We start from the raw sequence: 27078 nt of genomic DNA on the forward strand, positions 1-27078 counted from the left end.
AACTTCAATATTAACAGGTTTGTTTTCGTATACAAAGACCTAAAAGACCATCTGTCTGCTGCGCCCCTGTGTGTGTCTGTGTAGCTGATTATGCAAATAATCATTAGACAATTGTACCAGGAAGTTTCAGTGAAAAAAAAACAAAAATCCCCGACCAGTTTCTCCAAGTTCCTCATTCTGGCGGCTGAGCGTAACAGTTCGCGACGACCGGCTGACCCACTTTACAAACCACATCTCTCCAGTTTGACAGTCAGCAAGTCTGGGGGTCAGTCTGATGAAAAGCACAGGCGAGAGATCTGAGGAATAAAAGACATATAAGCATTGGACTGACCGGGACACAGAGAGAGAGGTAAGCACTAATGAATCATTCATTGTGCGTCTGTTCATGCACACTCTCTCACTCACACACACACACACACACACACACACACACACACACACACACACACACACACACGAGAAGAGTTAAGATGCTTATAGATAACAGTTTGATTTGTTGAAAAAGGTCAATATTGAGTGACTAGCCTGTAGATTATCTTTAATTTTTAACCAGTCCAATCCATTTCTGAAAGTTTCCTTAGTGTTTATTTAAAAACTTATTTCACTTATTGTTTGGATTTCTCTTCAGTGTAAATTAAAGTTTTACCTTCAGACCACAGTATGGGTGGTTTTTATTAAACTTTAAGTGTGGTTTGTAATGGCTTTGACCATCACCAGTTTAAATTCATTTGATATGACTTTTGCTCTGAATGTGATCAGGTTAATCAATAACTTATTCCCACACTGGACTGTTTCCTCTCCTTTCATTTCTTCTCCTGAGTCAGTGGCTCAGTAAGGAGGAAGGAAAAGTTTGTGTGTTTGCAACAGCATAGCACATTGCGCACGTGTGTGTGTGTGCGTGTATGTGTGTGTGTGTGTGTGTGTGTGTGGGGCGTCTTCTAATCTGTTTAGACCCTTGGTTTCCGGCTGTTTGCCGTCTGTCAAGTTAAAAATATATAACAGAGGCAATGAACCAACAAAGCCAGTAACAAACCACCCAGATGTTTGTTATAACATTTTCATTCACAAACTTTTTCACGCTTTGTTTACAATGACAAGTCACAGCTCACAATCATATGAAAATCATAAACCTCTAAATCTGTTTGGACAGGTTAAGCTATATTTCTGGTTTTTAGGTGTGTCCCCTTTTTTCTGTCTGCCATGGGGTTAATGGTGCTTGAACCTTTTTTCCATAATTCTTGTCCAAACAATCATCTTGTCCAAAGACAGATTACCACTATTGTTTTGCATACTATTACTCAAAACTAACCTAGACTTAACTTCCTTAGGAACAAAAGTGCCATTATATTGTAGACAGGGGTAAGTGCATGTGTCATGCTGCTATTTGAGGCCTTAAAATAACAGGTTTTTAATGATTATAGAATGTGGATAATTATCACTACCGGTGTCTGTCACCACTTTGGTTCTGACTAAAATATCTCAGTAGGCATTCACATTCCCCTCTGGATGAAGCTTACTGCCTTTGCTGATCCCTTGACTTTTCCTATAGTGTCCCTTATCCAGTGAAGTATCTTAACATCTACTGGTGCGATATTTTTGTACAAACATTCATGGCCCCCCGCTGGATGAATCTAAATTACTCTGCTGATCCGCCAACCTTTCATCTAGCACCACTGTGAGGTCTACATATGTGGCTTTCAGTTAAATATCCTGGGACCACTGGTTCTGGAAGTGTGATTCCCTAATTATGCATTTCCATTTTAATCTTTTCTTTAAAGCGTATCCTCAGTGTTGCTGAGCATAGAAACATGGGACCAAGGCTAAGAAAAAGATATTTTCATATGCAGATCTTAGTCTTTTGCACTGATAATTTAACTGGTATAAATTCAAAATGGCCGCCACTTTCTCCAACTGTTATGGGGAGTTTGTTTGCTGAATCTGCTTAATCTGTGAGTGTGTTTTGTCAGAGTTGATGATGGTGTTGTTTGTGGTAGCATAGGCAAGATAAAGAAAATAGTCGTGGTGTGAGGAGCAGTGATGGCTGGCATTAGGGGAGTGACTCTGGGACGCCAGTGATCACTGTCTAGCCTCCTGGAGGTGTCGTGGGACCAACTAGACGAAACACTGGTGAAAGGAGGTTCCCACCTGATGACCCCAAAGACATGTTAGTTATCACTGCTCATTAGTCTGTACAGCTAAATTAATAGTTATCATAGGACATGTTAAGCTTAGGGAGCTATTCACTGAGTCTGGTCCATTTTCTGAAGCACAAGCTTTGTGTTTATCTTAAATTCATACTGATGTAAGTCATAGAGATGAATAAATTGTGAGTCAGATAACACTGACTATGGGAAAACTTTATGGGACTTTACCGTCCAGAATCAGGAGCAACCAGAATAGCCATTTCCACTTTACAACATGAGTGGATGGATTGTCATGAATTCGTGTTCCACTCTGGATAACTTGGATTGTGGTAACTTTGTTGATCCCATAACTTTTCATCAGGTGAAAATTGATGTTAGTCAAATATTTTATGACCAAATACCTGCTTTTGGAAGCTATAAAACTAAAGTTTTAATGTTTATGATGTTACTATGGACTGTATGTGGTTGACTGCTCCTCTTCACAGCTGATTCCTCTTGACCTTTATCTACTTAATTTAACCTATTTTATGTTTCCTGCTGTACTAAAGAGAATTCATTGCCCTGCAGGACTGGCTAAGTGTGTTCCTTCTTTCTCTGATTTGAGTAGTTCAATCATAAATTTTAGTTTCCCATTGAAAGAGCAGCGTGTTGTGTTCACTGATGATTTATCACCATCACCTCCTTCAACTCCCGTGACACAGTTTCCTTGTGTGGTATCAATAAAGTTGATTTTACCTTATCTGAGATCATCATTCTGTTGTTTGGTTATGCTCCTTTGGCCATAATTGTTTGACCTGTGATTCACCATGTCATTAAGTCATTACTTATTTCACATACCAAACATTATTTTAACACATAATCATATAAGGTTGCATTATAATAATTACTCTGATATCTGTCTAAATCATTATTCAGGTTTATCTTTTTGCTCTGTATATAGTGCATTCTAGTAGTTTAAACATTACCAAAAACCAAAACTGAGAAAAGACAGGAAGAAAATAAAGAATGAGGAAGTGAATACTGAGCATTTAACCTACTATATCAGAAGAAAAGCTAATTTAAACAGGATGGCAAACTGATTAAATATTCTCTAATGGGTCCAAAGATGTATGTGCCAAGTTTTCTCCAGGGAAGGAAACAAAGGCTTCTACTGGATGTGAACTTTAAACAAAATTCACAGTTTCTTGTACCATATAGATATTTCAGTTACCAGATCAACCACAGGTCAGTTATTTTACACGGCGGCCATTTTCCCCTGATGTCGTGCTGAGGGAGGGAAGCCTTGAGCACTTTAATGTCTCTGAATAAATCCTGTGCGAGAATGTTGAGATGGTTGAAGAACTTGACTTGTTTACCTTCACTTTCCTTTGACTACACTGATAAATGGCCAGATGAATTTGCCAGATGTTGCCAGATGTTGAATGTCAGGCCAGCCCACACTGTAAATTAATGCTAGGTTAGCAAACTTAAAGTTTGCAACTGACATGAATGTCAAATGTTGGCGCTACTAAAGTTGTCAGATGACAAATTAATCCACTGGCTTGTGCAAACGTTAAACATTAACTAATGTTATATGGTTTCATAATCAACCTAAATCAATAATACTGTAATATAACAGCGCAGGGTATCACTGCTAACTTAACTGGTTGAAAAGATAGCAAGGCAGCTAATGTTACATTGCAAGCTTAATATCATGATGTTTTATTTAAACGTTGAACTAAATGTGTCCAAGATCTGCAGTGATATTTCAGAATAAATTAATTTCTTTGATATTGTATCATGCACCACTATCAAACGGTAATGTTAGCTAAGAAGTGTTTGAATGCTAACGTTAGCTGTTTGCTAACGTTAGCTACTAGGTTATCAAATATGTTGTTCTACCTTGACATATGGGTCGATGTCCCCGCGGATTTTCATTATCTTTTCCAGTTGTTCATCGATCAGGTAGCAGCCCCTACGCAGCAGGCGTACCAGACTTTGGTTGTCGTGGTTACAATGATAAACATGCGGAACGTACGACAGCAGCGTACCGGACCCTTTGTCGCCATGGTTACAGTAATAGAGGGCCATGGCTTGGTTATGTTTAGAAACAAAAACTACTTGGTTAATAATAATAATTATTATAATATAATATATAATATAATTAAATAGTTTAAGGAAATATAAAAATATAAAATGAGTACTTCCTTAAGATTAGACGATCTACGTTGTCATGGTTACAACAATAACAACGAGGTTAGGCTTGATGAGGTCATGGATAATAGAAACAAAATAAACAGCTAGATTCACACAGGAATGGAAATAGACCCTCCTCTTGATAACTAGGTGTTAGGTTGTGGTCCCTTTGGCCCCTTTACACCTCCTCTGAAATATCACCATTTGTTACACAGGAAGCATCTTCTGAGGTCATGTGGTCATTTGGTTTCGATGCCTCTGTGTCAGGGTTTGTGAGGTTTAATACAGAAAACTGCAGCAATAAAAAAAAAATTAGAGTGGCACGAACATGTATTCAGGACAAGTTTAGTATTGGTGCACGATAAACACAAAGTCAATTTAAGGAATAGAGATTAATTTCATTGTGTACCATTAAAGATAAAAACGTAATGGGAACCTTTGTCTACCGGACAATCAAACATTGGACCTCAGTGCTGTAATTTGTTTACAGTATGACTAATACAACTGATGTATAATGGATGTTAAGTCAGAATTGTGTAAATGTTCTATAGGCCTATAATGTGTATGAAACGCTTTACAGTGATATTAATAATGAAGATTAAACCCAATCTGAAAGAGGCCCAAATAAACAAATTTAGGTTTGTATCTTCTGCATTTACATTCACACAATTGGTAACACAAAGATCACATTGGATCTTAATAAATAAACCTACATGTCAAATTGTGTCCAGCTAGTACAGCTGAGGTCTCAACGACTGTACAAGAACAAACTTATATAAATATTTATATAAGTTATAAGTTATATAAGTTATTATAATTATATAATAAATACAAATGACGACATTTCACACAGCCTTATAGAGAATACCCACTGAGAAGCAGAACAAGTAACGTTAGCATACAGCTGTTTGTTAGCTAAGTCAACTAGTTAGTTACCCAGTTTGCCTGCTAACCAAATAGTGTGTGGATACTGCTCCTTGTACTTAAGTAAATTTCTTTTTTTAAAAAGTCATTTGGAGCTGCAAAGAGAGCTGATCAGGTGGTGTTCAGGCCTTTTCTGTGAGATACAGACAAAACTGATTTATGAAGCATGTAAACATACATAACACATAATAATAAAAATCAGTGTAATGGTCCTTTACAGAAGAATTCTTTTGAATTTTGAGAATTGTCCACAAAATGAGCTACACCAGGTGCATCTTTTCTTTTCTTTTTTTTTTATCATCCATTGATAAAAAAAAATAAAGAAAGATGAAAATGTCACTATTGGCTCTGTTTTATTTCTGCATTACAAAACAAAGAAGCCACAGGTGTTCAATACCAAACATTTTGTTATTTTCAGCAGCTGTAAATGGTAAATGCGTAACACTCCACTACACTCTTCCTTTTTCTCACTTCCTCCTTCAGGCAGAATGGGCTGTATGAAGTCCACGTTGAGCGAAGGACTGAGCGGAGGTGTGGAGGTGAAAAGCAGCCCGCAGACTGTACGTACCGACCAAACGCACTATGTCAGAGACCCCACCTTCAATACAAAAAACACCACAGTAAGTAGTCAGGACATGATTTCTGCTGTCTCAGCAACAAAGTTATTGTTGAGTTATTGAAAATCAAAGTGTAAAAGTCATGCATTTTAATGTTTTTACATCATCTTCAAATATTGTCAAATGGAGAATGTTGTAAAAGTGAAGTTATTCAGTTCTCTAGAGACTATTTTACAATTCAAATACACCCTTTCCCCATTCGGAAAAACTGACTCTGATATTTCCAAATGAGCAGAACTTCCCCGCCTGACACGATGACGATGAAAAGATTGTGAAATTCTGTTATGTACAAGTAATAACTGTATGTATGATAGATATATATTACAGGATTGTGTTAGAAGCAGTTATTGGTGTAACATTTACACAGTTTCTGTGTTTGCCTTTGCAGAATAACTCCCTGCTACCTGGTCAGGTGTTCCAAAAGTTGGAAGGTATTCCTCACTCTTTCTTTCATACTTACAATTTATTTTTGCAAAAGTATTGGTGTAAAAACACACTGACAGGAAAGTTAAATGAGCCTCTGTTCTAGAAGTGCTGTTCCTTGATTTTACAATTTGAGATTTTATGAGCCAACAAACAGGTGAGTCAGGTGACCTCAGGGACTCAGGTGAGCCAGTTACTCTTTTTGATGTTGTGGCTGGTCGGTGTATTTGTGGTTTTAACTGCCAAAAATCCATCTCAATATAGTTTTACATCTACTCCTCTCTCACACTTCTCTCTGGAGCTTTAGCAAGAACTGAGCATTTTGTGACTCACAGTTTTCTGAGTGACACATGTCGAGGCCAACCACAGGGAACACACTGTGATTTGGTAAAACTCACCAGTAAATGCAAATGGTGATGGTATTTAGTATATTACTATTCTTGAGAAGGATGTGCAATGATATATTGCCTTCCTGACATCTTACTAGCTGCTAGCCCAGTGACAGAACGACTGCTTGGTGTTGTGCTGTTTATAAGTTTAAACCAAAAAAAAAAAGGTTTAGCTTTGGGCTGAATTTTAAAATGCAGTGACCAATAACAATATGGCCATGTGCATATTATATATATTATATTAAGTTAAAGTGAGCCACATTACATGGAAGCTCCTTCTGTGCAACTGACTTACAGTGAGTGTAATAGTGTATTTATTACTTATTAAACATGACACATCAGCCACAGTCGCACGTTAATATTTAGCTGAAGTTGCTAGTGAAAAGTGTGAATTCTTGCTCTGCATTTTACACATATTGCAGATTTGTTTAATGCATCCTAGCTGTTGACCTATTTGTTTTACTGTGCAGTGTTCATCATGTCAGTATCTGTTTTCTGTTTCATCTCTTAGAGGAAAGGGGGGTCGACAAAATAGTGGTCGGCCTCTACCCGTACCAATCCGGGCACCCGGAAGACTTAACGTTCAAGAAAGGAGAAAAGTTGAAGGTCTTAGAGGAGTGAGTGTCTATCTGTTTATATTTATATAAGAATAATTCAACTTCAGGAATTGTTATTTATCATTTATTTATTTTTTATATACTGCATCATGTGAGGCAAAAACCAAAGATGTTCAAACTGTATAATACAATATCCCAACGCAATATACCACTCTCTGCAAGGATCAAGCGTTTGCTTTAAATTTAATGTTTTTAGACTTTAGAAAATGATTTTTTATTGTTGTATTTTTAAACCACCCAAGGTGGATTTTAATGGAATAATTAGGGTTCAAAAGCATTTTTAGGAAACCTGGAATTTACAGAAGGTGCCTGACAATCAAAGACAAACGACAATTTTGCTTAAATTAATTGATTTTTTTTGCAGACGTGGTGAGTGGTGGAAAGCAAAGTCACTGACGACCAAAAAAGAAGGATTCATCCCGTCTAATTACGTCGCTAAGGCCGACACCATCGAAACGGAGGAGTGAGTCCCTGCATCTGAACAAATTACTTTAGGGTCTCGATAAAAACGTTTTGTTTCATGCAAACAGTTGCACAATTGTACATCGTATATAAAGATCTTACATGTGTGAATTACAGAATGATTCTTTTTTAACTTCCCATATTCATAAAGATTTTCAGTATGAATATGAAGAATTCGTCCATTTTGTATATTCAGAGTGTTTCCTGTTGCAGGTGGTTTTTCAAGGACATCACAAGGAAGGATGCAGAGAGGCAGTTGTTGGCTCCGGCAAACAAACCAGGCTCTTATCTTATCAGGGAAAGTGAAACATCAAAAGGTCTGGAAATCACACCAGCACTGAGAGAAATGAATACATTCACGATGAATCTAGTGAAACTGAGTACAAATCATTCTCTTTTATCTTGTGATTTCTCCACAGGGAGTTATTCGTTGTCCCTCAGAGACGTGGACTTCCAGGGGGCAGACTCAGTCAAACATTATAAGATAAGGATGCTGGATAATGGCGGCCACTACATCTCCCCTAAAATCTCATTCTCTGACATTGGCAGCATGATCAAACACTACCACCGTGAGTACGACTCTGGAGCAGAAGAACTTGAAGAGTAACTGAAGGTGCAAGAGAAAACCTTTGTTCATCACTGCAGCAAGTAGAAGTAGAAGTTAAGCTGCTGGAGGTCAGGAGAAACAAGATTAGAAAAAAACCATAGACTGTAAATAAAGATGGACGTTGCCTCTGTGACGTCAGCCACAGGTTTCTGAAGAGGGTTTTGAAGCTTAGAGTGAGCTGATCCGCGGTCACCATCTTGGCAGTGCCTGACTCCGCCTAACTCCTGGTTAATCCAAAAATGGGCAGTCGGAGTGTGTGTTTAGCTGAGATTTCGAATATCTGTGGCAAGCATATATTCCTGTTAGCATCATTAGCACAACTGGGCGTCTTGCTTGGCTAACCCAGGGCTAATTCATCTGCTGGCTAATTAGCTAGTAACGAGCTAAGCTAACAAGCCAAGTATAGTGAGCGCAGACTCGGATACCTGCTAATTAGTGCTAACATATAAATAAAATAATACCAGAATTTCACTCACTTTAAAAAACAGGAACACAGACGTCCTCGCTCTCTGTTAGTCAGCTAACTGCACAGCGAGTCGTATTGTTTGACTGATATTTGCATGAAAAATCCCAACACCCCAAACATGGTGAGGGCAAGCAGACTGTGACTCAAAGTGGCCACGCCCCCAATTATGCATATATTTAAGCCTTGATAAAATTTAAATGGGTGAATTTTTACATAATTCATACAGTTGTCATTAGGGAGGAAATTAGCTATAGAGGCTACAACTGTTTTTGCACCAGGCTGTAAACATGTTGATCTCTGCTGGGAAGTTGGACATTTTAACACGGGAGTCTATGGAGACTGACTCACTGTTGGAACAATTCAAGTGGCCATTTGAGGAACTGCAGGTTTGACACTTCTGTGTCAGCTGCGTTTTTCATCCCTGGAGGTTGCTGCTTAAAACAGATAGAAAACAGATTTAATATCCATTATATAATAATATGAGTCCTACCCCTATTACATATTTGCAATAGTATGAAGTGTTGATTTTTGTCACTGATTATTATTTAAGACTAAAAAAAGGGATTTCATGTTTCAGACAAAGCGGATGGCCTGTGTCGTAAACTGGACCGTCCATGTGTAAAACCCAAAGCTCAGAAACCGTGGGATAAAGATGCCTGGGAGATTTCCAAAGAGTCTATTAAGATGGTGAAGAAACTAGGAGCAGGACAGTTTGGAGAAGTCTGGATGGGTGAGTAAAGAGAAGAAGAAAAAAAACTTTCATTTAATCAATAATATTGACTGGGAACAACTTGTTTTGTCCAAGAGTAGATAGGGAGGGCTTATCTACTCATGAGTAGATAAGCTTTTAAATTTTTCACATTGCAAGATTACTAAACAAGTGAAAGAATGATAACTAACATTGTATATATAGTAAACCCACTTTACTAATGCAAATAATTAAGATTGTACTGAGGGCACCGTGGAGTTTATGTGAAATATGGTCTTAATTGTAAGATAAATAATCAATAAATACCACTGATGTGAGGTGGAGGCGCACACAGAATTACACCAGTCCTGCTCTAATTAATTCATGATACTCTGCACATGGTCAGCTGATTTTGGTGATTGTGTAAAGACGGACGCGTCCTGTTGAGACTAGCAGCTCCAAGGATTTCTGATTCCTTTCTTTCATTTACTGTAATTTCAGAGCAGCAGAAGTAAACAGCGCAGGGAAGTTCCATTTCCTCATAATTAAAACAAAAATGACTTCCTGCGCTTGTTCTGCATTAGGTGTGTAACATATTTTTTGATGAAGATTTATACGCTTTCTCTGGAGAAATGTCCACACAAAGCCTCAGTGTTGTCCGTGCTATCGTCTGTGGAGGAAATGTTTAGGTTTGAAGGGAGATTTGCATTGGACACGCACACACACACACACACACATGCACACACACACACACACACGCACACACACACACACACGCACACACACACATTCCAGAAAAGGGGCATTAAAAGAGAAGTATGTGAAATTTCTAAGTTGTATCCCACGTATAAAAATATCCTTGATGACTGCGAGTAATACGTTTGCTGTTGCAATTCTTCGAAGTGAGAGGGAAGTACGTGACACCACAACATAGTGGTGAGCACATGTTTTGTTTTTCATCTGTCGGTGGGTTATGATAGAAAAGTTTAGTTCCAGTTATTAGATTTATTCTGAAATGGGTTTTTATTACTGAGCGACATGAAACACCTTCCGAATAAAAACAAAGATGCGTGACAAAATAAATATCAGACGGATCTTTTCAACTTTAAAATGTTTGTGAGAAGATTATAGGTGTGAATTCATTGTGTTTGGATGATTTGGATTCATGGCCTTGATAAAAAAGCAAATGCTAAACCAGGTGCTGTTTGTTGCAGTGACACGTTGGACGTCACACCTCTCAGTATGTGGAGGGAGGGGGAAGTCAACCATCATGTCTGGTCCGAAATAAGATTTTCAGTTTCATGAACATCCCCCTCATGCCACCACAAGCCGAAACCCACTCTGCCCTCCTGTCTCTTGTCTGCTCCTCTTTCTCTCTGCTGGTTACCAAGCTTATATTTGCACAGTGACTGGTTCAACTTCATCACTTTCACGGTTCAATGATTTTAGGAAATCAAGGTAGTAGCAATGAAAGTACAGAGAGGAGACAGATGAATGGATGAGCTGGCAAGCGGAAAAAGATGATCCAGTAACGGGGGAACAAGGAAACAAAGGGAGGCGAGGGTAGTTGAGAAAAGGTGAAATTAATCAGGCGATCAAATACACGACGCACAAAGGCAGGAAGTAAGATGAGCATAGACACAAAAGAAAGGTAATTTCAAAATAAAACAGGAAACACTAAACATAGACGAGGCAGGGAGACACAAGCATCATGACAGGTACCTATGAAGAAAAATGCACCACGCCACCAGAGCAGTTCACACGACGTCCTTTTCCAATTCAAAAAACGAAAAGAGAAAAAAAGCAAATAATTGTGTAAATCCGGGATTTTTTTTTGTTTCCTGAGCTGCTGTCGAAGCCGTCGCTTCATTAAACTGCTGCTCTGGTTGCGTCGAAACAATCCAAACACCAAAGAGAAGAAAAGCTCAATTACAAACTGAAGGTGTGGAGTTTTAAATATATTTATATAAGACATTTTCAAGAGGGAAAGGAGCTGATAATGAACCTGCGTGGAAGGTTTGGACCCTAACATCATGCAGCATCTCAGCTCCAACCTTCTTACTACTAAAGCATCAAATCTGGCACAAACATTCACTCAGGACTCCAGGAGGAACTGAGTAGATTTTGGTGGTAAAAAGGTCAAAGGTCAAAGTCACTGTGACCTCACGAAACAGTTTCTCAGAGCTAGTCTGTTTGAAATTGATTAGTATTTTGAGCACAGAGGTCGAGCAAGATGATATCATACTTTCATAGAAATGGACTAACACTCTCCACCCCCCCCCCCCCCCCCCCCCCCCCTTCTCTCTCTGCACAGCTTACTACCAAAACACGACCAAAGTGGCGGTGAAAACTCTGAAGCCGGGCACCATGACGGTCGAGGCCTTCCTGGAAGAAGCCAATGTGATGAAGACGCTGCAGCACGACAGGCTGGTGCGGCTCTACGCCGTCATCACCAAGACGCAGCCCATCTACATCATCACTGAGTTTATGGCCAACGGTAAATGAGCCTGTGTCGTTCTCTTCAGTCGTTTCCAGTGAAGCACAATGAGTTCATATTATTCATTATTGAGGGGAAGCGTGCGCTAATAAGAAGAAGTGCAGACATCAGCAGCTCGGTGACGAGACTCATTCTTCATGTGACCACAACAATGACTCTTTGACATATTTCACACAGGAAGATTATCAGGCAAACCAGACAACTGAAAAACTGAACTCAACATACGAATAAAATTTTTAGATCAAAGTCAAAGTTAACATGTGAACACGCCGAGCACTGGAGCGCACTGAGTTACAAAACGCTGACGTCATTTCCTGTTGTGTGTGGTGTTCAGGCAGCCTGCTGGACTTCCTGAAGAGCGACGACGGCTCCAGACAGCAGCTGCCCAAGCTCATCGATTTCTCAGCGCAGGTGATTTTCACTCAGACCGCAATGAGAGGTTTTTTGTTTTCTTTCTCACTGCTCGTTTCTCCCTCGAACATTGTGAAACACATATAAAGTAACTGTTTCCATTACTGAACTGAAAGGAGGAACAATAACTAGAAGTAAAAAAATATGACTTTTCATAGTTAAAGTCTGCAGTGTTGCTGTGTAGCAGCAGTGAGAGGTTTATGTCAGTGACTCAAAGCCAAGGACTGATTTTAATAAATGTCTCTGAAACTGTAAAACTGTGGAGCCGGAGCAAAAAGTTCTACTGACGATAATAAGTGATTAGTTTTATACATGTATGTCCCCAAAACGAGGCAGAAGAGCCACGAATAATGACCAACAAGAATCACAATTAGTCATTTAACTATTTGTTGTTCGTGTTCATGTAGATTCTGTAGCAAAGACGCATTAACTTCTCTGTTAATGAGAAAACTAATTAAGGATCCTGGTAATTTCCTGGAACGAACTGTGTAATTTGGTATTAACTGTAACTGTTAGTGAGTCAGCTGCTCAGCTCAACACCATAAAATGTGAATTTTGTTGGTCAAGTTTACAATTCAACATATTTATACTGAGATATAATATGAATGAATCAGTTCCTTCAAGAAAATTACTAGTTTATTTCTATGGCACCAAATTACATTTCCAGGATACTTCCTAGAAACGATGACTAATGTGTTTTTTTCTGAGAATAAATGAAAGTTAAATGAAGAAAATAATACAACTACACTGAAGCACAAAAAAGAAAAGAGTTTTTGAGTAGAAATATAAAAAAGGAAAACAAATAAATGCTTGTGATTACTCGTGAAGAATTTCTTATGTTGGGTTCGTACTAAAGCAGGAATTATCCGTTTTAATGATTAATCATTAATATCAATATTTTTAGAAAATGGCAACAAAATCCAAATGTGATAACTTTTTCTTTTAGCTTGTTTGTTTCACACACAGAAATGTTTAATCCGTCACTAACATCTGTCACTCCGCTTGATGATTTTGTATGATGTTATTTAGCCATTGCTTCCATATCTGAGATCTTATGAACAGTTTCATCGTTAGCTCGTCTGTTAGTGTGATAACGCTCACACATACAGGCCTCTTGTGTTTGACATATATATATTTTGCTGTTGCTGTTGCAGATAGCAGAGGGCATGGCGTACATAGAGAAGAAGAACTACATCCACAGAGACCTGAGAGCTGCTAACGTCCTGGTGTCAGAGAGTCTCCTCTGTAAAATAGCTGATTTTGGACTGGCAAGAGTCATAGAGGACAACGAGTACACGGCCAGAGAGGGTAAACTGTGTGTGTGTGTGTGTGTGTGTGTACCTCACTCTTTCTGCTGAATGCATGCGTCCAAATGAAAATCAAAGCAGCTTGTGGTTTCATCTGCCGGGTCATCGTCATGTGCACCCTCACCGCGATGACCAGTACCCCTGAGACACACACATACACACACACATACACACACACACACATTTCCTTTATCCTCACACCAGGACACTGATACACAGTAGTCTGGTGTTCAACGCTGTACGGAGAGACAGGTGTGTCATGAAATGAAACCTGGCTGATCAGTGATCTGGAACCAGGGGACGCTTAAACTGGAGTAGGAAATTTTTTTTTTTTTTAAATACATAAACCTTCCATGACATGCAGAGACAGCACGGGCGGCCTGAGTGGGAACGTGTGGGAGTGTGGGTTATTTACATAGACGAACTGTCATTTTTAGATTTTATTTTTGACATCCTTGGACAACTGAAGTCTAACCTTGAGTTAGTGACATAAAGTCTGAGTGTACGACAACTATGTGTGTGTTATCTGCAGGAGCTAAATTCCCCATTAAGTGGACGGCTCCAGAGGCCATTAACTACGGCTCCTTCACCATCAAGTCCGACATGTGGTCCTTCGGGGTCCTGATCTATGAGATCATCACCTACGGGAAGATCCCTTACCCAGGTGAACATTAACTGACCTTTTGCAAACTATGATTATGACTGTTAGCTCTGATTATCGCCTTCAACTTACTGTGTGTGACTTTGATTTGAATGTGTGAGAGATAATGAAGCTGCATTAGTGTTAATAGCAGCAGCAGCTTTATTTGTTTTAATAGGAGCAGCAATAGTGACGGTGTTGTTAGCAGAAGTAGGACCAGTTGTTGTTGTAGTAAGTTTTGGTTTTATATTAGCAGTAGCAACACTGTTTATTGCATTTAATTTACATCTCGACTCATTTTAGAGAGAAATATAGAACGTTTTTACTTCACTACATTTATTTTAAAGCATTAGTTACTTAGTAGATTCAGATTTTTAAATATAAATAATATGAAACTACCTTGATCAACTTCATTTAAATGCTTCTAACACATCGATGCATCAGAAGTAATAACCCAGTAATGTGACACATAATCTGCATCATGAGAACTTTTTCTTTTGATAGTTTAAGAATATTTCTCTGATAATACTTCAGTAACTTTTGAATGCATAAGTTTTACACTTGTTTTAAATCATGGAGCGTCTGAATGACGTAAATGTTTCTTTGACCTTCCTCAGGTGTTGCATTTGTTTTTCTGAATTCTGAACGACAAACAGTTTTCTCTTGTTTTTGATGGTTGAACTTTGTAAAGGTATTTTGAAGAGGGATGTACAGCAAATTAATATATGATAGTTTATTGAAATAATTGTTATAATTACATCTTGAAGTAATAAGTTTTTTTATTTTTAAATATGAAATGCAGGAACTGTTGCACGGAGCCGGTTAGACAGGCATTACTTTGACATTTCCTGCCCTCTGCTGGTGAATTTAAAAAGTTCTTCCGCTGCACGGACTCCACTGTGTGGCAGTACAACCATGAAGCGACAACACCTCATTTACCTGTCGTATATCGTTACTCACACCTCCGCGCCTGTGTGCACTGTCCTCAGGTATGACTAAAGGAGAGGTGATGTCCTCGGTGCAGCGTGGCTACAGGATGCCTCAGCCCGACAGCTGTCCCGCTGAGCTCTACGACGTCATGACGTGCTGCTGGAAGAACAAACCTGAGGACAGGCCCACCTTTGATTACATGCAGAGCGTCCTGGAAGACTTCTACACCGCCACAGAGGGACAGTACCAGCAGCAGACGTAGAGGGAGACACTTCCAGAAAGACTAATAACTCCTGCAACTTTAGATTTGTGTTTTGATTTTTGTAAATTTATGTATATATGACATATTCTATACACATTTATATGCTGTAATCATTTTAATATTTGTTGTTGAGAACATACAGTATGCAGGTTTTTGACCACTCAGTGACGTGTGTGTGTCTTCAGTATCACCTTGAGGTGCATAGCAGTTTAATCCTGAGGGGAAATTTATAAAAACAAATGAGCATTATATAAAAATGTTTATACTGTTTGTGTCCTGGCATTTCAATATTTGGACCAAACAAACAGTTTTCAGAGTTTATGTACAGAGAAACTGAACAAACTGCAGACATTATAGAAAGAGTTTGCAAAGGTAGGACAGAATATAGACAGAATCGATCTGTGCAAATGATGTGACATTGGAAAAAGGACATGCTTTTTATGAACATAACTGTTATAATGAGCAATGACCTTTGTTCATACACATTTAAAACTGTAAATAATGCATGATTCAGTAGACGTGATGCACTTCTCTTCACCTCTCACACTGAGCAGCCATTGTGGTGTGAAATGTTTGAGTTTAAAAAATAATTTAAATATAGATCATGTATCATTTTATTGGTGTTCGACTGAGCTGTTCTCTGATCATAGGCTTCACTAAAATGAAGGTCCGTCTCTACAGGCAGTAATCAGTGGCAGTAGAAACCTCAAAATGTCCGTCTGGACCTTGGATGTAACAGCAGCATTATATATTGTGATGTTCCATAATAACATTTCCAGGTATAGAAATCGTGCTCTACAAGATTATAACCGTCTATTTTACATTTCATTGCTAATTATCTCATAAGCTGCTGGAACACTGAACCACTCATCTCCATGTGGTGTTAACAGAAATACTGCTCTTTGGTAAAAACTGTGCGTCTCTATTTCATTAAGCAGTGAAGGGTTGATCACCTGTAAGTCCACTTCATATTGAAGTGCTGTAGCTCTTTGTTTGTTGCAGGGCATAAATGTGGAATCAGTTGTGCTTATTTCATCATTTCAAATATGGTCTTTTATCATCACAAGTGTTAGTTGCTCAGGGTTTGACACTGGATGACTCGTGTGTTCCTGAGTGAAAGTGAGAGTAACTTCTGTTTAAATGTAACTGATGAAGAAAGGTACCCGGACCCCAATTATAGTACGAGTGTAATAAATGTTTGTTGGTTTGTCATTTAATCATTCTTTGAGCTGTACACTTGTTGCTATTTGAATGAGAACATGTAAATTAAAGAAATACACAGTACATGTCATTGTGTTGGATGTCTTTTTAGCTTTCAGAGATTTAAACTGTCACTCTTACTTTTTCTGAGAGATTGTCCTTAACAACAAATTGATCCCATATGATTTTCATTCATTTCATTTGCCAAATTGCATTTATAGTTAGTTCAATCGATCAATCAGTCGCTAAAAGGAGCAGAGAGCTCTGGGTGCTGGAGCAGAATTAGTGTAAGTTTAAATGTACAGCAGGTAGTTAGACACTGTGATGAAGAAAATAACAACATGAACTGTGTTCAGACAGAGCAGCAGGAACTGGTCCCAGTAACAGACTGGAGATGAGGCACTACACAACGATCATATGTGGAACTGTTTTTAGGCTAATTTATTTATTTGCAAGAATGTGGAGATGTCTCCTAAATCATATCGGATATTATATTTAACTGTATATTGTGTGAGATTTAAAGAAGAGGAAAAACTCGTTTATTATATTAATGAGTACTTTATTTACAGAAAGAAAGAGGTCTTTTGTTTTGAAACCCCGGTTTGCTTCCTGGTTTGGTCACGTGGTCTTCCAAGATGGCCGCGCCCTGGAGCACAGTGGTGCAGTAGCGACTGATAGAGTTGTGCAAGCGCGTTTAAATGACAGTTGAGGAGCAGCAGGTCGCGACTGACATCTCCAGAGAGAGACAGAGGAGCGTCTGATAAAGCCTGACACTTCCTCAGCGCCGCCGACATGAGCAAGGACGATTTAATACTGTAAGTAGCTCCGCTGTTAGCACGTACCGTTAGCACCTTACATTATAATGTTAGCAATGTGGCTAGTAGCCGTCAGGTCGGAGTCACGTCTGGAAACCTGCCTGTGTCCTTGTTATGAAAACATGGTCTTAGCTCAAAAACATTTTTAGTCTGAATTAGCTCAACTTCCAATGTTGGTGAGAAAATGCATATTCTTTATGAGTAGTTCTTACTGCAGTGTTATTAAGGGATAACTGCTAGAAGAAAGGAAGAATAAATAGTGGATCACAACGTTTCCTGAAATATCGAAGACTAAAACAAACACTAGTGCTCAAATTTTGACACTAAAATTAGAATAAATGATAAAATAAATCCATCACTAAAACATGAGTTAGATCTTTGTGTTAACATTAATAATACATACTTTTTCATGTGTGCACTGGGGCTGCATCTGTTCTTCTGCTGTGTAATGTTTTCATATTCCTGATTTCTTTTGTTTATATTTATTATTACATTAGGTATTTTTTATACATATGTATTTCTTCTAACAGCAGTTGTATTAAAGTATGTGCGAGGAGTGAAATGAAGTTGACACGACTACTTTACTCTTTAGTGCTCCATCCCATCCAACAGTTAGATTTCCATCAGAGTTTGAATTTCAGTCAGGTTGTGATGCGTCACTGATAAATCCAAAGCAGCCTTTCATTCAACGGTTTTTTTCTGCTGCTGGCTCGTGATAAGAAAGAAGAGAAGTGTTATCTCCCGTAATCACTCTGTCATTGACAGCTCTTCAGTGTGTCCAGTATGATTGCTGGGGGGGAAAGGGAGGGGTATGCTTGTGTTTTAGATAACAGAAGCTTGCTACTGTATTGTAGCCCTAAGGTTATAGTGATTAGGACATTGCCAGTTAAATGCAAATCCTCATTAACTTTTTGTAATTTAAATATGTGTGATGAGAGTGTATTGGACTGTTAGAGTCTTAGTGTACTGAAGCCAAAATGTGCATTAGTTTGTTCTACAATAAAGTTTCGTAAGATTAGTGTGACTGATAAAATAGATGGAAGTCAATAGGAGTAATTAATGAATGTGACTTAAAGTCGACCACTTAGAGAAGAGTCACATCTTTGTGTTAACATTAATAACACTTTGTTTTTCATGTGTGCACTGGGGGCTGCATCAGTTCTGCCACTGTGTAATGTTTTTGTGGTTCTGATTTTATTTTGGTTTCTTTATCATTACATTATTTTATTTATATTGTTATGCACTTGGCTTTGTTTGGCAGCAAAAAATGTGTAGATGTTGTTCTCTTTCACTTTCTAGCCCAAAGGACTTCCCTCAGCTGCAGAACGACACATTCCTGCGAGCGGCGCGAGGAGAAGAAACTGAACATGTCCCCGTCTGGTGCATGAGACAGGCTGGAAGATATCTGCCAGGTACTGTCCTCCAACATTTTGGCTTGTTTAACGATAACTCTTCTATTCAAGCATGTCTCTATCTGTATTTCTAACACTAACCCTTCAAGTTGTCTGTTTGTTTTCTGTCTGCCTGTAAGCATATGTTCAGCACCTGTTATCATTATTATTATTATTGTTATTATTATCGTCACACTTTGTTGAATCCAATCTGCAGAGTTTCGTGAGTCCAGGGCGGGAAAGGACTTCTTCGAGACATGTCGGTCCCCGGCGGCCTGCTGTGAGCTCACTCTGCAGGTAAAACTCTGGATTCATACAGAAAAATCTTAATTCGCTGATATTTAAAAGGTGTTTTTACACAGTTAACAACCGAACCAGCGGCGTGTGACACTTTTAAGTCGTGTTACATTACGTCGAGACGATGTGAGTGATTAATAGAATATCTTCAGAGCGTTGTCATGAGACGACAAACTACAAACCATGCGAGTTATCTCTTTACTTTTTTTCCCACTTTCAGCCTCTGAGACGTTTCCCCTTCGATGCTGCCATTATCTTCTCTGACATCCTGGTCGTCCCACAGGTGAGAGTAACAAGACCTTTCTTTACCCTGTTCTCTGCACATTTCATATTTCTCTGTTAGTGGCATTACTTCAGCTTGTATTGAGTCAAATGACCACATGTGATTTAAAAGTTGTTTTTTTAAGGGAGTGTTTTAGCTTCTTTTAGTTAACTGTTTTGGTTTTACAGTTCACAAAGTAGCAGAGCTCTAAGGAGAGTGAATGTTGGACGGATGTGTCTCTCCGCACCTTCTGCCCCCTAGTGGCCATATTGTTGCATATTAGCAGCTTACACCTGTATCTGTGATGTGATGAGTGGAAATCTGCATGTCATACAATATGGTTTGCATATTTTAATAACACATATAGCAAAGTTAGGTGCTTTGAAACAATCTCTTATTAATGTATTACTGTTTTGAGCTGCTAGGCTTTTATTTTGAAGGGAGTGCCAGGGATGGATGTTCCCAGAAATTAAGAGTTCTTTACTTCTCGTGTCCATTTTAGGTTAAAAAATGTTTTGGGTGTCTGTGATTTAGTCAATCATCAGGACAGGTCATTGACAGGTCATTTACCCCCCCACCCCTCCTCTCCTCTTCCAGGCCATGGGTATGGACGTCCAGATGGTGCCAGGTAAAGGTCCTACATTCCCGGAGCCCCTGAAGGAGCCAGAAGACCTGCAGAGGCTGCGCGTCAAAGTGGACGTGGACAAGGAGCTGGGCTACGTCTTCAAAGCCATCACACTGACCAGACACAAGATCGAGGGCAAAGTGCCGCTCATAGGATTCACTGGAGCTCCGGTGAGAGATGATACACTCATTCAGAGACGTGTATATTCTGATGGAAATAGAGTTTGGCCGAGCAGGTTAAAGAAAACATGTTTAAAGCTCTCCCCTCCTTGATTTGTCCCTCCACAGTGGACGCTGATGTCCTACATGATAGAGGGCGGAGGCTCCAACACCCACTCCAAGGCCAAGCGCTGGCTGTACCGACACCCGGAGGCCAGTCACATGCTGCTGAAGATGCTGACAGACGTGATAGTGGAGTATCTGCTGGGACAGGTGGCAGCTGGAGCTCAGGTCAGACCCCCCTCCACCCTCCAGTCACAATGCTACCCTTTTTATTTATTATGTAACTGCCGACCGAGCAGACCTCAGAGATTCAGAATAAAGTGTTTTGTGTATTTTAGAGGTGGACATAAATACTGTGTGCTGATCGTGGCCGCTCGTGCCGACTCTTCTTGCTTCTCAGTATCAGCACAAAATCTGTTTGAGGCAGCAAGTTTCTTTTTTCCAGAGAAGTTGAGCCTCAGAGCAGAAACCTGGATTATTACACAAAGTCTAGATGATGTCATACCAACAGAGCATGTTGTCGTTTTTAGTATGTGGGGCAGCAGGGCGGGACTGAGCACCCGCTCTGCCTGACCTCTGACCTTCCTGCAGGAGAGATTATTCTTCAGTGCTTTACAGTGATTACGCAGCGTGTTCCTACTGTTGATTTAAAACACTGGTGTGAGAAACAAGAACTACAAAAATGACGTATAAAGGATAAAAAGTTAGTGAAGTAAAACTCAAACTTTAGTTGAGTGTTTAAGTGGAGATTTATGCAATTAAATGGATTTCACCAGCCAAACAACTTCTTGTTCAATTCTAGAAACTTAATTTGTCCCCAGGACACGCACACGCACGCACACACACACACACACACACACACACACACACACACACACACACACACACACACACGCACGCACGCACACACACACAGCATTAAAACACAACCAGTTTAAATCAAGCTGTACAGATTAAAACATAAAAACAAAAACCTGTTAAATATTACGATGATGAGAAGGACGTGGAGAATGAAATTACTACGCAAGTAAATAACTTTACACATGTTGATTAAAAACAGATTTGCTGTATGAGAATATAATCTACACAATGAACAAACGTGTATAAAGGATTGGCAGTGAAGTTTAACGCATCGCCCCTACACTCTTACTTTGGGAGGATCTGTTACATATAAAAGGCTATATTTGTTAATTAGTGATTGGACGGTGCTGCAAATGTTTCCTAGCAACCAATTTGCACATTACTGAAGTGTTTACTTGCTGAAACATTCCTCAAGTTTTAATGGTCCAACCTGATTCAGTAAATCACCAGTTTGTCAGTGGCCAGTGGCCGAGGTAGTGATTCCAGTTTATTAGAAAGTTAAAGGATGACATGAAGACTGGGCCTGACCTTTATATGTGTTTACTATTGTCTCAAATATCAGAGGGTGCTGCGGCTCTGATGTGTCACCGGGATTTATTCATGTCGTCGCTGTGTGTGTTGTTCAGGCTCTGCAGGTGTTTGAGTCCCACGCCGGGATCCTGGGCCCCGCTGAGTTTAAAGAGTTCTCTCTGCCGTACCTCCGAGACATCGCTCGCCGCGTCAAAGACAAACTGAAGGAGGCGGGAAAGGATGTTCCCATGGTGAGAGACAGAAAAACAAACAAAAACAAATAAACATACTCTTGTCCCGATATATAAATGTGTAGAAACACAAAACACACATTCACATATTTCTGTGTGTGCGCTTTCATCTGTACCTGACCTGAAGAGCTAATGATGTGTACACACACACACACACACACACTGTAAGACACAAACAAGTCAACAGTGAAACCAGCTGTTGCATTATTCAGTTTACTGTCTTGTAATAATTGCCTTCTATATTAGTTTCAATACTCGGATCTATTCTTATCGTCACTCTGTTGCTTGAACATCGTCGTTTCCCCTGAGGGATCATTAAGGATTCATTTGGTGAACAATCCCTGGTACACCTGCCGACCAGCAGGTGGCAGCATTTCATCACAAATAGTATCAGTGGCTCGTCCGGAGCGCGTACCATTCAGGCTTAGTCCTAACTGCAGCGAATCCAACCAGTGGCCCTGTGCTGCAACACACACACACACACACACACACACACACACACACACACACACACACACACACACACACACACACACACACACACACTTTCCTGTCTCTCTCTGACTGTCACTATAGTAAAGGCATAAAAACAAAGCACCTAAATAGTACAAGTTGATTTGTGAAACAGTGGCTTTAAAAAATTGAAATTGATTCATTTTGTGTGTGTGTGTGTGTGTTTTCAAGATTGCGTTTGCAAAGGACGCTCACTACGGATTGGAGGATCTCTCTCAGTCTCACTATGAGGTAGTCGGGCTGGACTGGACCATTGACCCACGATCAGCAAGGTAACACACACACACACACACACACAGCGCTGATATCTTTTCAGTAACTATGTAAAAAGCCGTGTTGGTCCTGAGATAACAACATGGAGCAAAAAGGCCATTTCTTCTGTGTTAAATGTGCCACATCAGAAGCTTGAGCTGCCGCCCTCGCTGGCTCCTCTGATTGTAGTTTGTGGCGTTTGAAGTGTCGACACACCTCTGGAATGTGAGCTCAGGAAAGGATCGATACGTGAATGTCCTTCAGTTGAAAGCAGATACAGCTACAGCCGTATAAAAACAACTTGAAGCTGAAACCGTCTCGGGGGTGAGGCCAGCTGTAGCACGGATCCTGACCCCCGCACTGTGGCATTTCCTGAGGAGCGGGTTAACTATTACTGACCTCTCCCTCGTCCCTGGTTTGTCACAGGATGCAGCGTTTAAGTCAACAAACTCTGTCTGTGTTTTCTGCTCCACTCATCAAATACTTAACCTGTTGGTTAAAGGATTACCCTGTGTGTCCTGTCATGTGTGTGTCTGTGTGTGTGTTCAGGGAGCGCACAGGAGGGAAGGTCAGCCTGCAGGGAAACATGGACCCTTGTGCTCTCTACGCTCCAAAGGTAACGTCCACTCCCAGTTTGGTTTAGGCTGCACACGCACACACACACGCACGCACGCACGCACGCACGCACGCACGCACGCACGCACGCACGCACGCACGCACGCACGCACGCACGCACGCACGCACACACACACACACACACACACACACACACAGAGAAATCTAACTTTGTTTTTATCCTTTTCTTTTATATTTTCACTTTTGTTCATTTTGAAAAACAAAACCTCCCACTCATTCTCAGTATCTCTTTGCAGGAGATACTTGCACAACAAGCATAACAGTAATGATAAATAACTAATTACACATGGAAAAAAGTTTAAAGTATAGATGTAAATATGTAAAGAATTTACGTCTCGTAAACAAAAAAAAAGGTCAGATCATCCCATTCTTACTCTTCGCTGTGTCACTCCTGCTGCACTACTGAAAGAATTGGGCTCAAAATTCACATATTTCCTCATGCGAAAGTCAGATTCACTGGAACATCCCTCAAACCGCCTCAAGCTGCCACCTGCTCTGCTCCATTAGTGGGCAAGTGTCATTCGCAAAAATATTACTAAAGAGTAAAAAGAAGAATTTCACTCTCTTGAGCTTCAAGTGCCGCTGTCAGACAATAGCAGACAAAAAGTTAACAAGTTCAGCCGTGACCTGAAATAACTGCTGTAATAACTGCTCCCCTTACGCTCGTCTCCTCAGGAGCGCATCTCAGACATCGTGAAGAAGATGCTGGAGGGCTTCGGCACGAGGGGCTACATTGCCAACCTGGGCCACGGCCTTTACCCCGACATGGACCCGGAGAACGTGGGCGCCTTCGTCAAAGCTGTGCACCAGCACTCTAAACAGATGATCAAACAAATGTAGAGAGAGAGAGACACCCGTCTGTGTGAGGGAGTGTGTTGGCCAAAAAAATAATGTTGATTGTGATGGAAGAAGAAAATGTACAATAATGCAATATTTTATTAAAAACTATTAAAAGCGGTAAGCTTTGGTGTTTGAATACAAAAGGGCATCATCAAAAGGAAATATTATCCTGCAAGAGGCCAAGGAGAAAAACAACAACATTGCTTTAATATTGTGACACAAAAAAATATCAAAATCAAACATAAATTCGTAGATTTGCTGCATAAACAACATGTTGGTTTTCTAAGACAAGATCTATAATGTGTTGATCTGACCAGGAGTGGATTATGTATTTGGATTTGAACGGGATGAACTCATTCTTACAAGTACATGTACATTATAAATGCATTTTAAGTGGTATGGGATTGTATTTTTCATTGTTATTGGATATATTCAAAAATGCAGCTTCGACTTGATGGAAAAATATTCTCTTAGATATTAGTTATCCAATCAAACTCACGGTGATGTGACGTTAGAAATACAAACCGAGACAAACCTCTATCACCTCTTTGTAGCCGTAAACCTCTTCAATCAAAACTGGGCTCTTCATCAGTGCGAGTAGTTTCTGTCTCAAAGGCTCTTGAAGAGAAAAACAAAATGCTGTTAAAAAGCTGGTGACTTGGAAAGAGTTTCAGTTTTAAGGGGAAAATGTCAGTAGCTCAATGATTCCTCCATCTAACGTTGAACGAATCGTTTTATTTTGACTCCTGTGGATAGAAAATCTTCTGAGAAATACACACGAGAAGATGAGAAGGATGCTGTTTTTGTCTTTTACCCTAAATCTGTCTTTGTCTGTTTTATTTCATCAACTCAGACTTGTACAACAAGTGGCTTAAGCAGTGAATCACAGTGTAATCACAGAGGCTGTGTGTGAGAGAATATTAAAAACCTACACATTCATCTGGCTCTTTCTATTCTGCTCTGTTAAATGATGAGTGATTTAATTTTTGGTGAAATTTATCTTCCTTTGTATTTTATATTAATAGAATTAATAGATTAGAAAATCTGGGTCATGCTTCGCCCCCATTCAAACAATATTATTTGCTAGTAGCTGCATGTAGCCACATTCACGCTAGTAGCAGCCACATTAGCTGCCACTAGCATAATTTAGCCACACTCACGCTAGTGGCAGCTAATTAGTGCCATAAGCAGGTCAAACTTTCACTATGATTTGTGATCGTATTCATGCAATGCTAATGGGATTACCATCAACCTCATCTGCAATTTGTTTTTATTGCTAATTAGCAAATGTTAGCACACTAACTCACTGAACTGAGGTGGTGGATATGGTAAACATAGCTACCTGCTAAATATCAGTTAACATACTGACATTAGCATTTAGTTTAAAGTATCATTATAGAAAGCTGCACCTGTCCTCTTTTTCTGTCTCCTCCTCTAGCATCTACCTCACATATGAATCTTGTAATTGAATAGAAATAGCTAAAACGCACTGACCCATGTGCAAAGTTTTGGATATTAGTATCATCACTTCGCTAATATCTACTGATCCTCATGTAAGTCCCACTGGACAGAAGTGCTAAATACTTCAAAGCTGATTTCATGAACCCACTTATATAATTTCTGTTTGTTTTGATGGTTTATACGTCAGAAAGTGGGGACGGGTTCGAGGCTGAGGCCTGGACCAGGAAATGGGACAAAGACAGTGACAGTGACTGGGGCTCTAACTGGGACAGATATGAGACACTGTCCTGCCTGAAGGTGTGGGAACATGATTGTATCATCCAGACTGAAGTCCTTCGAGACATGCTTTGTAATGAAGATATATATAAATAAACAGTACAGCACAATGTGGCCTCTGGAAGGGCATTAACTGATTCTAACAGAGTGTCTTTTTTTTCAGAAATAATTAGCCTTAAAGGGGAAAGAGCAGTCACCACCACGACTAGAACTAAGACAGAATCTCACATTATTACGCTTCGCCAAGTGCTTCACGGTTTGAAAGATTCACAGTATGTGCTGCAGCTTGGTATCACCAAACTGTGAGGTTAAATGTAAATCTTAACCACCACAGCCGTGTTGAAGTGCTGTATAAACCTGGCCTGAATGCCTGAATGACTGGCACCTTGTTGGATTAACTCATACACATAAACGGTTCACACTAAGTTACAGTTACAGGTCATGTGATGTTTGAGAGCTGGATTTCTGTGTCATGTCATGAAGTTAACATTGTTGTCTAAATGAGCCACATTTCAGTCACTATTTTGACCATCGTCTGGAAACAAACAGAAAAACATGTGAATGACAACAGCTTAATTAGGCAGAATCCAAATACCATGACGTGGTCTTGGTCTCGTGGTCAGTGTATTTCTTTGTAGGTTAAACCAGCCACATGGAGATGTGCCTTATTAAACCCAAATTCTACCACTGCACAAACAAAAATATACAATCACCAAGTGAAAAAGCAAAAGACGAGATCGTCCGTATCGTGAAAATAACAATCAAGTGATAAAAATCAACCATCTTCGCCAGTTACGGCTCGTCACACACTGCGATCACAACAACCAATGAGATGCTAGATAAAGCTGAGGAGGCAGAAACATCCCATCACAACCATCAAGCTCTTTGTCTCCATGGGAATTTAACAACTTAATAAATTGGGGGTGAATACAAAACTACATTTTATTAAACTGAATTTGGCTTAAAATGACATTATGTGCATTATTACTGTAATCACGGTAGAAGCTCTTTACACGAGGAAAAGATCAGTTAATCCCAAATTGTGTTTTTCTCTGTGCGGCAGCTAAGAACGTCAGATAAGCAGATTCTGGTAAATCCGGTTGTTGTT

General features: G+C 39.7%; 2 protein-coding genes across 2 annotated transcripts; both read left to right on the forward strand.

Moving 5' to 3' along the window:
* Nucleotides 1–209: 209 nt before the first annotated feature.
* On the forward strand, nucleotides 210–16843 carry lyn (LYN proto-oncogene, Src family tyrosine kinase). Its single transcript, XM_056391919.1, has 13 exons — nucleotides 210–349; nucleotides 5727–5863; nucleotides 6249–6291; nucleotides 7184–7289; nucleotides 7654–7752; nucleotides 7965–8068; nucleotides 8171–8320; nucleotides 9402–9554; nucleotides 11827–12009; nucleotides 12344–12420; nucleotides 13575–13728; nucleotides 14260–14391; nucleotides 15357–16843. Exons 2-13 carry the CDS (start codon nucleotides 5732–5734, stop codon nucleotides 15557–15559), a joined length of 1536 nt encoding a protein of 511 aa, XP_056247894.1. The 5' UTR covers nucleotides 210–349; nucleotides 5727–5731; the 3' UTR covers nucleotides 15560–16843.
* Nucleotides 16844–17382: 539 nt separating this feature from the next.
* Nucleotides 17383–25172, forward strand: urod (uroporphyrinogen decarboxylase). The gene is made up of 10 exons (XM_056392356.1): nucleotides 17383–17574; nucleotides 18874–18986; nucleotides 19183–19262; nucleotides 19483–19545; nucleotides 20122–20319; nucleotides 20437–20598; nucleotides 21858–21992; nucleotides 22677–22777; nucleotides 23307–23373; nucleotides 24069–25172. Exons 1-10 carry the CDS (start codon nucleotides 17552–17554, stop codon nucleotides 24231–24233), a joined length of 1107 nt encoding a protein of 368 aa, XP_056248331.1. The 5' UTR covers nucleotides 17383–17551; the 3' UTR covers nucleotides 24234–25172.
* The last annotated feature ends 1906 nt before the right edge of the window (nucleotides 25173–27078 follow it).

This window comes from Seriola aureovittata, chromosome 12 (genome assembly GCF_021018895.1).
Source record: "Seriola aureovittata isolate HTS-2021-v1 ecotype China chromosome 12, ASM2101889v1, whole genome shotgun sequence".
Taxonomy (NCBI): Eukaryota; Metazoa; Chordata; class Actinopteri; order Carangiformes; family Carangidae; genus Seriola; species Seriola aureovittata.